Here is a 17,577-nt window from a genome sequence, read left to right as displayed (position 1 = left end):
TTGCAAGGCAAGCATGCAAGCAAGCATGCAAGCAAGCATGGAAGCAAGCATGCAAGCAAGCATGCAAGCAAGCACGCAAGCAAGCATGCAAGCAAGCATGCAAGCCAGAATGCAAGCAAGCATGCAATCAAAAGATCAAGCAAGCATACTCCCAAAGGTGCAAGCAATAATGTAAGCAAAGCAGCATGCATTTATTAGTTTAAATATTGATCACTTCGCTCGTGTTAATAATTAGATACAGCGGTTTAATTGATTTCTGAAATTTAACAAAATTCCAGTGGGAATTCCTGAAAGTTATCGTGGTTTTCATTGACGTTGCATTAAAAACAACCTCCCAAATATCATTACTCTAAGCTCAGTGGGTGTTATTTCGAGATTTTATCCCTATCCCGTGGATTTATCCCTGGGTATCCCGTGGGAATATCGGGTCATAAAGTCGCTTATTGTTATTCCAGCCGTCTAGCTACCTACATACCAAATTTCATGACTCGTAAGCCAGCGTTATTATTTCAAGATTTTATCCCTATCCCGGGGAATATCGGGATAAAAAGTAGCCTATGTGTTATTCCAGAGGTCCAGCTACCTACATACTAAATTTCATGGCTCTAAGCCCTGCGGTTGTTATTTCAAGATTTTATCCCTAGGTATCCCGTGGGAATATCGGGTCAAAAAGTCACCTATCTGTTATTCCAAACGTCCAACTACTTCATACCAAATTTCATGACTCTAAGCCCAGAGGTTGTTATTTCAAGATTTTATCCCTATCCCGTGGGAATACCGGGATAAAAAGTATCCTATGTTTGAATCCAGGTTATAAACTAACTTTTCGCCAAATTTCATCCAAATCCGTCCAGCCGTTCAGCGTGAAGAAGTAACAAACATACTCACTCACTCACTCACTCACTCACAAACTCACTCACTCACAAACTTTCACATGTATAATATTAGTAGGATTTTCTTTTGTACTTTGAGCTTTGTATGCTGTTTTGAATAAAGATTCTATCTATCTATCTATTGCAAAGATAGTTAATATACATACATAAAATAAACATAACTTATATTGTAACCTTAATCTGCATAGAATTACTAAACCCTTTTAGAAACTTCCCAACTAGTTTACACACAACTTTAAGGATTCTTTATTGGTACATAACATCAAGAGCCATTACTTCAAAACACCCTTGCCCTTTCCAATACCCTTTTACCATCTAAAAAGCATTAAATCGAGCTAATGTACGAAAATCTCGGGGAATAACGGAAAGAATATTTTCTAACAGTAGTGCTACAAACGAATCGGAACCCTTTCAGGGTTATCAAAGATCCGACCCGTTCAAAGTATCATTATCCAAGTTTATTCTATTTTTCTCGCTGTTCGTATGTTAAGTATATTAATCGATTAATATAGTAATAATGGTTACTTCGGATGCATTAAGATAGGTAGGTAATCAAATTTATTTAAAAATAAAATATTAATTGAGCAATTATGACAAAAAGTTATAACTTTTGGTTACCTATGTTATGACTAAGCTATCTTGAATATTCAGCTCGCCCTTTTTAAGGTGTCTCAAAATATTTAGCCTCCCTTCTGTGGGAGAATATTTCTGCAAGTGGTTTATTGTTACTTTGACTGAACATCTCTGTACTGATTTTAATTGGATTTTTTGATTTTAAAATCCGAAAAAATAGGGGTGTGTTTTGCGTTAAAACAACCCAACAATCTACTGTAATATTTTCCGTTAATTTGAAGACGCCTTCTATCACATTTTATAGTCTTGCAAAAACCATAAGGATTCGTTGTTAAGTAAGTAACGATAACCAAGCTTAATCTCACAAAATAATGTTTAAAAAAATCCTTTCAAAATAAGGCATTGTTTAGAGGTATGGTAATTGTTTAATTTATTCGGTATGGTATGTGCAACCTATTTTAGTAAACAGGCAATACTGCATAACAGCTCATGAGTATTGGTAAATGCATCGGTATTGGTGACACTAACTTTGTGTGGGTAACCGCAGATGTGTGCGCATGCGGCTGTGTGCAGGGCAATCATTTTTCGTAAGTACTAGAGCACTATACTTTAGTATAGATTTTGGGTACAATGCAGTCAGAAGAAGAGATAGGATGCAAGATAACTAAACTTAGTAATTATGTTTTTTTTTTCGATTAGGGTTTAAAATATAATATGATCTTGCTAAAAATGAAAAATATTCATCATCACTTATAATGGACGTAAGTAATTTAACAAAAAGCATCCAAAGCACTGTCATGTTATTCTTTAACTTCACTTTTGTTGCTACTGAAACTAGATCCAAAATTGAAAATTAATTCGTTGAAGATAGGATTAGGATCCTTTTTAAGTTCTATTAGTCTCGTCGAGACTTGTCCTTAAAGAAGATTTGAGTTATACTCTGTTCCAACGGCAGGATTTCGTCCGGTGCATTTGTTTAATTAGTGGTCACTCAAAATAATAAAACTTGTTGTATCATGTTTTAGAATGGCGTTGGCCATAGTAAGTTTTTTTTCCCCTGCCGTTGGAACAAAGTAATAGTGGGTTCTCTAATGGTTTGCTCGAATTTTATGTGTATCGTTCTCCATAGTTTTCGTTTTTCATTGTTAGTCATTCATAATATTTACGCCAAGTATCATATTATATGTATTTCTTTTGAGTATTGTAGCGAGATCATTAAATATATTCAAAGGTCTACGTCCCATAACAAAAATATCAAGTAAAAATGAATGGTATCGGTGCCAGCTGAAAAATCAGCGCTGCCGTGTTTTAACGCTTCAGCAGCGTTATGCTGAGCCAGTGTCCGATTCGCAACATTCTTCGTGTTGTTTATTTGTATATTTTTGTGTCTTGTCTTGTTGTCAATTATATGTATTTTCTTTATTTTTTTACAACGAATGATAACTATCTAAATACGTATGACGCTCCTTCGGGCAAACGGGTAAAAACCACAAACTACTATCCTCGGGAATATTTCCAAATAGGTCCAAATAGACCTCAATTAAAACAGGGTAACGTGATAAAGTGTGCCATCAAGATTTTCGACGGCGAAAACTTTCCTATGACGAGCTTTTAAACCCCGTAATCATCTCAAGTTTCTAATTAAATATAATTATGGGATACGTTCCAAGCGCTGCGACACCCCCGTAATTACAAACTCAATGATATAATAAATAAGCTTGAGAATTTAAGGCTATTGTATCAGTTACACCGAGGGTTGGAATTACTAATATGTAGAAAACCACTCTCTGACTGCGAAGACTGAGTGACAAATTGATAAAGGCTTTCCATAAGATTGTTTTGTTGTTTAAACATAGACAAAGTCAGTGGTATGAATGGGTGTTTAAAATTAGATTAAAGCTGCATTTCCACCAATAATGTGGGAGGATGTGTTGCAAGGAATGTGTTTTTCATGGACGACTTCGTTTACCTTTCCTCGCTTAGCACAGCTCTCCTCGCTCAGCATCAGGTGGAAACAAGTGAGCGGAGTCCATATTCTGAGCAACACAACCGTTCACCAATTTACCTACTATATGAAATAAATAAAAAACAATGAAGAAAGAGCTCTCGTCTCAGTCTAAAATACTCCATCTGTTGTAAAAAAAATAGAATCTTGAATTATATAGGTACGGTTCTTGTAGATACTATAAGAAAAGTGCAGTCGACTTAGGCTGCAAAAATGTCTCGGGGAATTGTCTTGTACAACTTTAGAGCGACGGTGTTCTGCCAAAAACAATTACATTTATACTGCATTACGATGCAATGAAAATGTACAAATGAACCCATTCACAAATGCTCCGTTGCAAAACTACTAAAGCGAGTATTAGAAACTCTTACAACCAACGGCGAAATTGATTCAAAATGTTGCGTATTAAAACTTAGGGTTTAGGAATGAACAATAAATTATAGAATACTTGCGATGAGTAATCTCTATAAAATTGATCATGAGAATCAGCAGTGAATCGTCATGACGACCTCTTTGGGGAAACAAGTGTGGTAGTTCCCCCTTCCTTTTCACACTGCAGAGTTGGAGTCTATCGTTCGTAGTTGGCAATAGAGAGCGCTGTTGTCTTTTAAATTAACCCTTCATCGCCTTTTACAAGAAAAGAGATTGATCCGTCTTATTCTAAAACTAGGCACGCTAAACTAGGCTTCAATGACTATAATAAGTACATGAACCAATTTTCTGAAACTGCATTCAGCAATCATAATTTTACGTTATGTTGGAGCGTTGATATGTTAATATGTATATATTAATCATAGTAGTACTTTTAATTCACAAATGCAGGCATTTCTTGTTTTTAACACCCGACGCAAAAATAAAGTGTTATAAGTTAGACCGCTAGTGTGTCTGTGTGTGTGTCTGTCTGTGGCATCATATCTCTTAAACGGATGAACCGATTTGAATGCAGGTTTTCTAGCGACGGTTCTTAGACCTGTTTAATCAAAATCAGTTCAGCCGTTTTTGAGATTTTGAACTTTAAAATGACAATGTCGGGGTTTTCCAACTTTTGTTGGGTAGGTTATTAATTTCAGTTTATAGTCGCAGATAACATCTGCGGAAAGCTCTTAAACCAATACTGTTGACAGATACAACAGAAGCATTATGAAATTTTGTTTTTATTATTTCAAAATACCTCCTACATTCGCGAGGTAATTTGGACGAAATGCAGAGTGCAACGATGTCGTGAGTATGTTTCTCCATTTGTCTGTTATATTATTCAGGAGGTTGCAAGCCAGCGTCTTTATGCATTTCGTTTCCGCTCCTGAATGTCTGTTGTTGATTAACTTTTGAATGGGTTGTCTGTTGTAAATTTGTCTTCAAAACATTTGCGACAAGGTACCTAGAATGCTACGGAAAGTTCATTATTAGTTTTTGGACTAATTACTAACTCTACTGTATTACTACTTTTTGTTGTCCTTAGTTCTTATGGAAATTGAGTCAAAGGAAATATCACGCAAGCAAATTAAAAACGTCCTTCGTTTAGCATACATTTAGATTAAGAGAAACATAATGTATCAAAATCTGTTTGTTGAAATCGGCATCACATAGGTCGGCGGCCGATCGTAAAATTCACCAGATCACGAAATTCTTAGGCATATCGTGATATGGCGCCATTTCATGAATTGGCTAAGGGACATCCGCCATATTGTTCAAAACTCACCGTTTAACGATTTGCCTAGTGACGTTTAGGTAGATCATGAAATTCCTAGGCATATCATGAAACGCCGCCATTTCATGATTTGGCCAGTTTAGGCAGATCACGAAATTCCTAGGCATATCATGAAATGCCGCCATATCGGTTCTGGCACATGTTATGGTCACAATTCATAATAAATAACCACTCCTCGCTTCCCTCGTCGTGTGTGTGTGAATGCGTTGCTCTAATCGATCTGCCGTATTGTTTCTCAGGCACATCGTAATATGCCTAGGAATTCCGTGATCTGGCGGACTTAACGATCGGCCGCCGACATCGTATAACTTCCTCCCTCTAACCCCAACTATTAAAGTTTTTGAGCTAAGCTTTTTTTTAAAACAAAAATTACAAATCGGTTTAATGGAATGAAATACGAGCACACGCAAGTACCTAAAACCAAACTGCCAAAATCGGGAGCGGGCTGTTCGAGCGCATAGGTCAAGCGCATTGCAATCATCCCTTTCTAACACGCCGGCGAGAGCAGGACGTCCTGTGCTCTCTATAACTTTGGGACGCAAAAATGCAGCTCGAGCTGCCTTTACAGCGACGTAATGAGATATTTTGAAGTTTTATGGCGTCTATAGAAATTGTGTGGTCGGGAAGGATGCAAATACGACAAAAAGAAATGTTGCGCGGTTGGATGGAGTTGGCACATGCAACTTTTGCTCAAGTATCCTACTAATATAATGAATGCGAAAGATTGTATGTGTGTGTTTGTTAGTCTTTAACGCTAAAACGGCTGGGCGGGTTTGGATGAAACTGGGTATTTAATAGCGGGACGTCTGGAATGATATACAGGCTACTTTTTATCCCGATATTCTTATGAGGCTAGGAGGAAATCCTGAAATTTCAATATGAAATTCGGTGCGAATGTTTTAAATACAACGCTAATAAAATTGACGGTGTGATTTTTTGAATTTCCCACAAGAATTTAGGAAAATCCTGGAACTTCAATTCAACTGCTGGATATAATGGATTACGCATGCGAAGGTAAAGTCTAGTTACGGATTAATTTGAAGATATCTTGCATAGGCAATAATAATTCCTTTATGACAAACTATCATCATCATCATCATCATCATCATCATCATCATATCAGCCGTAGGAAAGAAAGAAAGAAATATGACAAACTACGAGTATGACTTTTGAAAACCGTGGTAGCCGAGTGGTTTGACCTATGGCCTCTCAAGCAGAGGGTGGTGGGTTCACACCCCGGCTCACACCTCTGAGTTTTTCGAAATTCATGTGCGGAAATACATTTGAAATTTACCACGAGCTTTTATGTGAAGGAAAACTTCGTGAGGAAACCTGAACATACCTGCGAAGCAATTCAATGGTGTGTATGAAGTTCCCAATCCACACTGGGCTCGCATGAGAACTACGGCCCAAGCACTCTCATTCTGAGAGGAGGCCTGTGCCCAGCAGTGAGACGTATATAGGCTGGGATGATGACTTTTGGGAACAGATACACGTAAAATTCGAGCGAACAATAATAGAACCAACTAACTCAACTCTTTTAGCACAGGTCTCGTCCAGAAAATCATCATCATCATCATCCTAACCTATACGTCCCACTGGTGTGCACAGGCCTCCACTCAAAATGAGAGGGTTTGGACCAAAGTTCCCACGCTGGTCTAGTGCAGATTGGACACAAGCATCATGGATTTGCTTCGCGCGTTTGTACCATAAGCCAAATAAGTGGTCTATCAATTTTTAAACAAGTTCCTATCAAAAGAATATGTCGCTAAAGTCGAACTTTCAAGTTGACAGACACGTCTATTGGTATTACTGTTTTATGACATGCAAACGATTATCAAATTTAAGGTGGAAGACCACATATTTGGCTGATGGTACAGGTTTCCTTCGGTTATTTTTCTTAACCGTAAAACGCGTTCGCACTAATTTTAAAAAACTCATAAGCGACCCCGGATTCGAACCCACTATCCTCTCAGATGGCATTGGTCAAAGCAATTGGACCGCCGCCCACTATGCCACCCCCGTCCAAACTAATAGTGATTATAAACGATGTTAGTTCTACAGCAGCCTGGGTTTTCCACAAGCGAGCGCGACGCAGGTGTTCCACCATCTGAATAAGTAACAAAATGTACTGCGGTGCGTGGGACGAGCCGTTGTGTACGGACGGTAAATGCTTAAGGAGACGCGGCGTTTGTTTTGCTCAGAACATGTCTAATCGTACTTGTTGTCGGTAGTGATCATTTCTCATCAGGTGACCTGGTTGATCTTTGCCTTCTCATAACAAAAAAAGGGGGAAAAACCGTCACTAAGACCGTTGCAATGTGGCCTAAACGTCGAGGTGAGTTGAGGTAATTTTAGCTATAAAAATTAGGTTATGTTGTCATGTTTTCTCATTTAAAGTTTCTTTAAAACGAAATATGTTAGTTTTTTTATATATTTCATAAGTTTTAATCTTATAAGTAACAAAATGATTTAGGATTAAGTCGATAAAGCCATGATGTTAGGTTAGGTATCGTGTGTGGCTGAAATATGAAGGTAATTTTGATAATACAAAAGTCGTGATTAAGTTCTGGTGTGCTAGTTTAATGAATAATAATTGCAAACGTTTAAAAGGCTATATACAATACAATACAATACAAATATATATTATTAATATAACATTAGAGATATAGCCCGTTGAAGTTCCGTGTGACGTCTCGGCTTCGTACATTTTTAATTTAAACGTGAATACGTCCATAACTTTTTATGTTTGATTGACAAAAAAAATATTGCAGATGCAAAAACGTTGACATAGTAACTTTTTTTATTTCGTGTATAAAGTTGTATACCTTTACTTTAAACTGTGTTCTTACATTTTAAAAAGTTATTAACTGGATGACAAATGACAATGGAAATTCCATGCAACATTGTTGGACAGTTTAGGGCTCCAGCAATTTTATTATTATTTTAGATTAACCGTCAACAATAACATGTAACCATGTGTAGATTTAAGACGTGAGTTATCCGGGTCAATATATTATTTAATATGAGTGAGTCTCGCGGTAGTTTAATGTTCAAAATAACATGTTAATACTATAGACTTATTTTTTATGAAATAAATTAAGCGACGAATTCATCATAACCTGTAAAAGTAGTTTCGTAACACTAATAACATATTTTTTTTAAATAATCTAATACATTTAATAAAAGTAGTTTTCACGGACACTTGACAAAATTTACTTCTGCTGAAACCCGTCGCGCCCGCCCGGACCTTGTGACCGTGTGTTTCCACGTAAATTATTCATAGCTACGCGTGAACTAGGCGCGTGATTTCGGCGCGGGTTAAATTTTAACCAGCCGCTTGCCAGGACGAGCGAGTTAATCGACGTTCAGTGGGTTAAGAATTTAAACGCGTTTTAATAAACAACATTTTTTTGTCTTGTACAGTCACCAGCACCAATATCAGAACAACGCGTGCATAATATCTGATAGGACTTTATTTCTAGGGCCGGTAGGACGTGTCAGATATTTTTGCACGCTCCGCTGCGGCAGATATTAATGCAGGTGACTGTACTAAGTAGGCAGACGTTTCCCGGTTCAGATAGGGAATTATTCAAAAACATTTAAGTGCAGTTTAATTTGTTTTTAAAATCGAAAAGAAGTATTGTTCAGCAAAATTTTCTACATTCAGTAGATGCCCGTGTGACCAGTGATAAATACCAGTGTGTTGCCAGTGATGAGATGACAGTGGTGCTTCACTATAGGCCTTACAAATAGGCTCAGGCATAGTTGCTTAGCGAGGCAGCTATGGAAAGAGCTATGGGTTTCTCTAGGGATCAAATCAGAAATGAGGATATACGTAGAAGAATCAAGGTCACTGACTTAGCGAAGCGAATTAGCTCATTGAAGTGGCAATGGGAAAGTCAAAGTCAAAGTCAAAGTCAAAATATCTTTATTCAATTTAGGCTATAACAAGCACTTATGAATGTCAAAAAAAATCTACCACCGGTTCGGAAAAACCTGTGTATTATTAAATGATATGTATACATCACAAGTATTTAACACAACTTTATTTTTAACAAAGATAATAATATGCATGGCATTGGGGTCGAAAGTTCTCGAATAGAGACTGTGGATCGGCTAGCGCAGCGTTGGGCGACCAACGAGATCGACGGATGACCTGGTTAAAGCCGTGGGTTGACGGTGGATGCAGGCTGCTTGCAGCCGAAGCAACTGGGGGTCTATGGGGGAGGTCTATGTATAACGGTGGCCATCCTACGGCTGATATGATGATGATGATGGATAGATACTCTCCCTTCATGTGGCATTGTTTTATGGTTCCAACGGAAGACCAGCGTCGGCCGCAAGGTTGACATCATGCTGAGTTGGGATAATTTCGTAACAAAAGGACCCCGGACCTAAATGGGGAAAATATCCTGAGATTTTGGTATGTTATAGGCTTCAAAGTCCTGATCAAAAGTATCTAAGGGCGCTACCTCTGTTTCCGAGTCCCTTCCAGAGTTTAGTTAAGTTTTGCAGACACCTATGTTCAGGATTTTGAAATCTATAACATATCAAAATCTCAGGATATTTAACTGAAGCTACATTTTCCATACTTTAGGTCCGGGGTCCTTTGTTTCGATTTCCGTTTCTCTTTTGTCTTTGTTTTGGAAAATGTCACGAATAAAATGTTTTTCTTTCTGTCTTTCATTGTCGTGGCACACACTCTATACACGTCCCACTGCTTGGTTAATTCCACACTCGTCATGAATGTTTTGTAGGTAGAAGTCCTTATAACCCGCTGATGTATATAGCCGTTTACGAGTACGCCCACTCTTGCTTTGTTTATAGCTGGCTTTGGACTGGACGAATGTGGAATGTAAATGTAGTTGATCCCTTTCTAAACCTAAATAATATGCCAAGCGACCCTTGTACTAAATCACGACAACGAGATCTTTGGGCTTATCACAATTTTAAACATTATTTTTACCCCGATCTGAACTGAAATCCTACATGTCACGAAAATTTAGAATGCGAACATTTGAATGATTATATGTTTGTCTGTGTGGATGTTTGTTATTCTGTAACGCAGAAACTCAATTCGGTTAAAAAAATATTAAGATCTCCTGTTTCTGTTCTGCTACGACTACGAGTAATTCTATTATTTTTTAATGCAGCCATAAATTACTTTATTATTATTATTAAAGTTTTATGCGAGACATCGCACCTTATTGGTAGGTACACCTTTTAACGTTATAGAGAATAACGCACCCCTTCTTCCCAGCAAAGGACACAGTTTACAGTTCGCTTTACAGTAGTTATTTTACAAAACAATGTGCCACGGCCGCGAGTCGTAGAAGAAGAAAAACCTGAGAAAATTCTATTCAGTGTCAAAGGCCATCTTGTCGTAACTCAACGTCGACCGCCAGGCGCGCGTGAGCGTTGATTGGTCGGTTCAAACCGTGGTGCACAGATAGAGATAATAATAGTGGCGGGATGATGCGGCGGCGCTGCTGGTCGCTTAATAGCGCCAAAAACTATTGATAGCATAATTCTTAATCCGTTATATTCAATACGCAATCTTACCATGTCTATTATCTGAAATTGCCAAGACAATAAGGCATCGTCCTAATAGAACGCGAACGCAGGTGTCAGGAGGATCCCTAAAATAGATCCCAGAGGGTCTGATTTGTATGACATTATTATGAAGTTGCCGACAAGCTTCTAACTCTGACACTCTTGAATGGAGAAATTCCTAACCTAATAAACATCTCGGGAACTAACAGCCTATAACTTCTCCTACTGACAAGTATTTCAATTGGGATTTAGTTCAATCGTCAGATGGGTATTGTATTAAGGAAGTAATTAGATATTAAGTATCGGGTTCCATGATCCATATCGGCTTGTGTAGCTGTTGATGCGTAAGTACCTAACCGTTGAAATTAACAATGAATTTGTCATAACCATAACTCTATTTTCTCCGAATCCAATAATTGTTCAAAAAAAGTTATAAATCAAACCTAATCTAACCTACATTATAAAGTTCTACTGGATGATTATTTGAAAAATGAGAAAGGTTTCGGCGGGAAAAATAACTAACAAAATTGCTGTTGGTTCACGCCTGAAACTAAAAGCAGAGCAAAGTGGTGTGTAGTGATTGCTCAGATAAATAAGGCAGGCATTCAGTTTCGTCTAACGAACTACCACAAGCAGAAAATGTTACAGAGAACTGTGATAAATACACTAGTATTATTAAGTTTAATTTGAGATCCTTGATATTGTCAAATATTGCGTTTTTAATATAATGTTGAATTTAAAACACAAGTCTTTATTAAAAATGGATCTGACTGAAATGAACATCATTGCGAAAATCACTTGTTTGTGGTACTTACTACTATTTGCTTTGTTTTACTTTGATTATCTTGTTTATTTACTGTCTCTGTGTGTATTCAGGTCACTGAACACATTAACACTTCAAAATTTTGCGAATCGGAGAGAGTTGGGAGTTATTACCTCTTTATAAGTTACCGACGTAGTAATAACAATGTTTAGAGCAATATTTGTCGATAACTCGGGAATAAAAGTAATTAATAATTTTCCCAAAACACAAATTTCACCTGCAAATGTGGACATGTTTGGAAGCCCGCAGTCCGAAGTCGTACAGCCCTAGGCTGATCCTGTTAATCCTGTACCTATATACTTAGTTACTTAGTTTGTTTTCGGTTTTCAAGTTAGATGAGTCCGGCTTATTTTCTAGGTCGGTGTAGCTTTATTTTAACCCAACAGGTGAAACAAATGATTGGTTCATTGTAAACAGGAACTTCATCATATTCCGTTGTTATTTTAGTTAGGTTAATTATATTAAAAATTAGTACGTATCTGGTTATCTACATCTAGGTAAATAAAAGTCTATATTGCACATCACTTCTGAGCGGCTTATGATTTGGCTAATTTTGTTGTGGATGTAACTATTGGGATAAAGTTTGTATGAAAGAAAATAATGGACAAATTTATTATGCTTCCATGCAAAGCTGCGCGGGAAGCGAGTTAGTATTGTATTAACGAAATTACTAACTAATTGCTTAAAAAACCGGCAAATTGCGAGTCGGACACGCGCACCATGGTTCCGTACAAATTTGTAGGTAATTATGAATATCCAGTGTTAGCAGAACCACTGTCCTAAGAAAAATGTACGCAGTGTGGGGCCATTTTAGAAAGTATATTGACATACACAGTCAGACTTTCAGCTTTTTCGTATTGATTATGCTATAAGAGCTACTTTCATACAAAATTTCAAGTTTCTAGGGCAGCTGGAAGTACCCTATAAATTTTTCGGTTAAGGCAATTTGTATGGAAACACCTTTTTAAATGACTGTAGGTACTTTGGTTGACTAAGAAGTTTGATTTTTTCACAGCTTCAAGGGACTGAAGACCTGAGTGAGTATGGTTTAAATTTGAACTTGCCGCCTCTATACGCGTTCCCGAGATTATTTTTTATTGAGTCTTGACAGTCAGACAGACAGACGAACGGACAACAAAGTGTTCCTATAAGGGTTCTTTTTTTTCCTTTTGAGGCACGGAACCCTAAAAATAGGATATATTATATAATTGATTTTATTCAAATTATCTAAGTGACTATAGGTAGGTACTAATTTAGTGCAGAAGAATACCTAATGATCTCGCTGAACAAGCTGTTTTTTAACACAAAAATCACGATAAACCACTCAAGTTTGAATACAAGCAACTTACTAAAAGAAACAATCTCAAATACATAAAATATCGTATCGGGACCGCGATCCCGGGAGTGATTGATTTGGCAGGAAGCCTTTGACTTCATTCATTCACGACGCCATTCAGGAGTGCCAACATTACGGGAGAGCGGATTGAACGAATGGGTGCTGAATGATTCTCGTATAGAGCGATATAAAACCGATTGAACTTCTGGAATTGCAGAGCGTGCGAATTTTTCTTTTAATGTTTATGTGGATGTTTTTAGAGTTTTTGGTTTTTTATTATGTATGTAGTCTGTAAGGTTTTTATTGTATGGGCCAATTTGCCTGAAAATAAATAAATTGGACCTGAAATAAATTGATTGGAGCCATATTGAAACACAATCCTTATGGGATCACTCGCGTATCTGTCAATATCTACAATGTATTATGCATAGGTACTGAAATAGTTAGTACCTATTATTATTGCTTAGGTAGGTAGGCCTGAGAGTATGAAGTCAACAATCCTGTGTTCCAACTAAGGCGAATATACATAGTGCTCTTTTCTCGAGAATCTAGAAGGAAACAACAAACACAAATAACCAACATGAAACCAAACCGCCACTTTTTTATCAATGTGGTTCAAAGGGTTTAATCGACTTTAAGAAAACAAGAGGTTATGATTTCGATCTTTTTTTCTAGCCATAACACTGAAACCTATTGGAGACACAAAGAAACACGTCGCACTTACTTTTTTTTTAATTTGGTGCAGGTGTAAAGTCTTGTCTCTTCAGCAGCATTTTTTTTTCAATTTTGATTGACCGTCAACAATGCAATTCACCATTTGAAACATTTGCAACAGCGACAAATCCGGAGTTATTGTATAGGTACTGTGAAGGTTTTTTTTGCGATGTGAAAATGCTTTGTGCATACTTTCCGTGGAAAGTTATGTGGGACTCCCACTAAAAACACATCGGCGTTTGTCCACTGTGCCATTAAGCAGAGTTTAGACTTGGAAGAAAAATCGTGCTAGTTGCATTACATTGCGAGGCCGTAAATAATAATAATAATAAATAATAAATATCATGGGCACTTGACACCAATTGACCTAGTCCCAAACTAAGCAAAGCTTGTACTATGGACACTAGGCAACTGATAAACATACTTATATAGATAAATACATATTAAACATCCAAGACCCGAGAGTGAACAAACATTCGTATTATTCATACATATATCTGCCCCGGCCGGGATTCGAACCCGGGACCTTAAGCTTCGTAGTCAGGTTCTCTAACCACTTGGCCATCCGGTCGTCTAAATAACATAGTTTAATAACGAGTTTGTAGTGGTCAATCGAGCGTCGCAATGTAATGCAACTTGCACGATTTTTCTTGCAAGTCTAAACTCGGCTTTACTGGAGCGCCATGGGATCGCGGACATTCAACTATGACGCTCCCCATGTGAAGATTTTAACTGCATGGACGGTAGCTTTTAAATAAAATTCCTAGTACATATACAGTGAAATTATGGAGTTAACTTTTATCAGCAGTGTTTCCGGACACTATGATATCGGGTCGTTTAAGAAAAGGGTTTATACTTTCTTAAAAGGTCGGCAACGAGCAAGTGGGTCTCCTGACGGTAAGAGACCACCACCGCCCATAAACATCTGCAACACCAGGGGTATAGAGGCCTAAGAAGATGGGATACCTCAAGTGCCAGTAATTTCACCGGCTGTCTTACTCTTCACGCCGAAACACAACAGTGCAAGCACTGCTGCTTCACGGCAGGATTAGCGAGCAAGATGGTGGTAGCAATCCGGGCGGACCTTGCACAAGGTCCTACCACCTGCATGCTCGTTTGCCTCCCTCATAAAAAGCACTAGAAAAGACACAACAGTACTTTTGTGAGTTCTCCTGAATTCAGATAGGTACTCAGATTCTTTTGACGGAGGGCTTGAGCTCTTTAGAACCCTCAGCCCGGTGTTACAATCACCCTGCGTATGTCATCCACAGACCACACGGTATTAACCTATGGATGGTACCATCAGCCAAATAAGTGGTCTATCAATTTTTAAACAAGTTCCTATCAAATGAATATGTCGCTAAAGTCGAACTTTCAAGTTGACAGATACGTCTATTGGCATTATTATTTTTTGACATTCAAACGATTATCAACTTTAGGGTGGTAGACCACATATTTGGCTGATGGTACATCAACGAATTTACAGTATCCCCGACGACATGCATGATACTGGCACAGTATAACAAGTTTTCCCTACGGTAGGCCGACGGCTTTGAAGTTGAGCGATACCACAGCCTAGGTAGGTACGAGTATTGACGCAAGTAAGAAAGGGTTGTCACAAATTTAAGATTTGGAAGGTAGATGTACGTATTTTACGAATCGGTACATATTGTTATTGTGAAATTATATAAAACAAAATGAATTAGGGGTGGCATACTTAAGGGGTAAGTATTTCTACAAGATATACTTTCATATTTAGATTAGTAACTCACAAATACTTTTATTAATATTTTTTGTAATTTTGTCTTGAATTGTATAGGTACTGTAGTTTTTAAGTATTTTATTTGTAATTGTTTTATTTTGAAAAAAATACTTCCTGCCGAGTTTCTTGCGGCGCATTCTTCTTGGCAATGATGGTCTTTCCGAAAGCGCTGGTAATTTTAAAAATGACGTGTTAAAGTGCCCATTGCGGCCTATTTACTGAATAAATGATTTGAATTCGAATTTTGAATTTGTTTTTTAATCATATAAAAAATAAATAAATTACGATTATATAAATTGATGAAATCTTAGTTCCTTATTTATGCGAGATAAAGATTTGCACGCACTCACAGTACATGTCGAACTCACCATAATAAATTTTATTATAAATTGAAATGTTAAAAAAACGCGATTCCCTAGAAGACTTGTCCCAAGCTACTAAGAAGTAGAACGGCGAAGTATGCGCACGCGTCTCATCACTGCACGATTGCTCTGTCTAGACGTCTCCGTCGGATTACTGGAGGGAAACTTGTTATACTGTGATACTGGTTTTGGTTATGTATGGCTTGCATTGAGTGGGCAGCAAGGCAGGCAGCGCCAGTGCTGGTGGCGCGATCTCGCGGCGCAAACTACAAACTGCCTACCCTAGAATCAACCCAATATGGTCGTCAATGGGTATTGGGAACCCAGATCAACTTGGGGTTGCTGAGCGAAAGCAAGTAAATTCTGACCTGTTGGTGGCTAGCAGTGTCTTTGTTGTCGCTGCTCTCGGAGTCGGACGCGTCGGCAGGCTTCTTGCAGTAGCGCCGGCACATGCATCTGGAACCAGGTAACTAGAGTTAGTTTCTTATATCTGTTTTTTCTCATCTCATCATCATACGTCCTACTTTAAGTCACATATCTCCTGTTAGAATAAGAGGGCTTGTGCCGTATTTCTAGATCGGGCTCAGCAGGGCTACTACGAAAATCGAAGTTCGTATCGGACCGTCCCTCTCGCTCTCGTATTAAATAGTATAAGTGTCAGAGGGACCGCACGACACGAACTTCGAGTTTCGAGTTTCGTTGTAGCCCTGCAGTGCGGATTAGAAAATTAGATTTCCTCGCAGGTGTCTCCAGATTTCCCCGTAATGTCTACTTCCCATCGAAAGTATGCCTAATTTAATTAACCATGAATTACTCTTCACTCTTAAAGCTCGTAGAAAAAAAGCACTCTAACTAAAATAATTTCGTTAGTTTACACATGGGACAACTTCCATTAATTGACAAGGTAGGTACCATATTATGCACACTCTCAAAGCAGCTCACCTTTTCCAAGCTCTGAGGTAAGAATCTATAAAGATTTTTTTAAGTAACTGTTATTTTAAACTAATTCAAAGCAAAAGTTAGATGATGTACGAATATTATGTGGCAGTGAACTTTGAGAATTATATGGTGCTAGTATAGGTATCTATTTGTTTCAAAATGAAACTGGAAGGTTTAGATAAGGCTTGGCCTCAGGCCAGAGCGGAAGCGGGGTCGTTTGAACGTCCGTCAAATATGTTGATTTTAGTTTATTGGAGCATCTCGAAATTTTTCTTTTATTGTCTTATTTTTTATGAAAGTGACATAGACAAGATGTCTGTTTTTATTAAATGATTTATTGAATCAGGCGTTACTTTGCGGAGGTCCATATCAATGAACTTAAACAATAACTTTGCTCACCCGCGACCTTATGATAGCAATATAAAATGCTAAATAAATATATGTAGAATGCTTATAATTTGACCACGTGAGGTCCAATTGTCAACCTTGATATTTCTCTCACGTTTGACCAACAAGATGGACTTTTGACCTGGTCAAAGCCGCAGGCTCACGGTGGATGCAGGCCTCTTCCAACCGAAGCAACTGGAGGTCTATGGGGTAGGAATATGTCCGATACTGGACGTTCCCACTGCTGATACTATTAAAGTAAATGCATTTGTTAAGGGAAAATATATTGGAATAAAGACAAATCAAATATTTTAACAATTCCCCAGATGACGCCGTCGCCGCAGGCGGATCAGGCTTTGTCGCTATACCTTGGATTATATCTAGCGTACCTGGTATGCTCCGCAATAGCAACGAAACTTTGTATTTCCAGGTTTGCCAGTTGGTACTACCTTCGAGTCGTCCAATCTCGAATTTAATGTTTGAACCCATTTTCGTTCGATTTGATTGTTCCGCACTCTT

At 38.0% G+C, this 17,577-nt stretch overlaps 1 protein-coding gene across 2 annotated transcripts in view; it reads right to left on the bottom strand.

The window, feature by feature from the left end:
• Window positions 1–17,577, bottom strand: part of LOC141437073 (uncharacterized) — a 168,116-nt gene that overhangs the window by 107,032 nt on the left and 43,507 nt on the right. For both annotated transcript variants that reach the window (XM_074100286.1, XM_074100287.1), the window contains exon 4: window positions 16,101–16,188. In XM_074100286.1, the coding sequence (XP_073956387.1) occupies window positions 16,101–16,188 (88 nt within the window). The remainder of the gene's footprint in view (window positions 1–16,100; window positions 16,189–17,577) is intronic.

Source organism: Choristoneura fumiferana, chromosome 17 (assembly GCF_025370935.1).
Source record: "Choristoneura fumiferana chromosome 17, NRCan_CFum_1, whole genome shotgun sequence".
Classification (NCBI taxonomy): domain Eukaryota; kingdom Metazoa; phylum Arthropoda; class Insecta; order Lepidoptera; family Tortricidae; genus Choristoneura; species Choristoneura fumiferana.
This window is presented reverse-complemented; position numbering and strand designations above follow the sequence as displayed.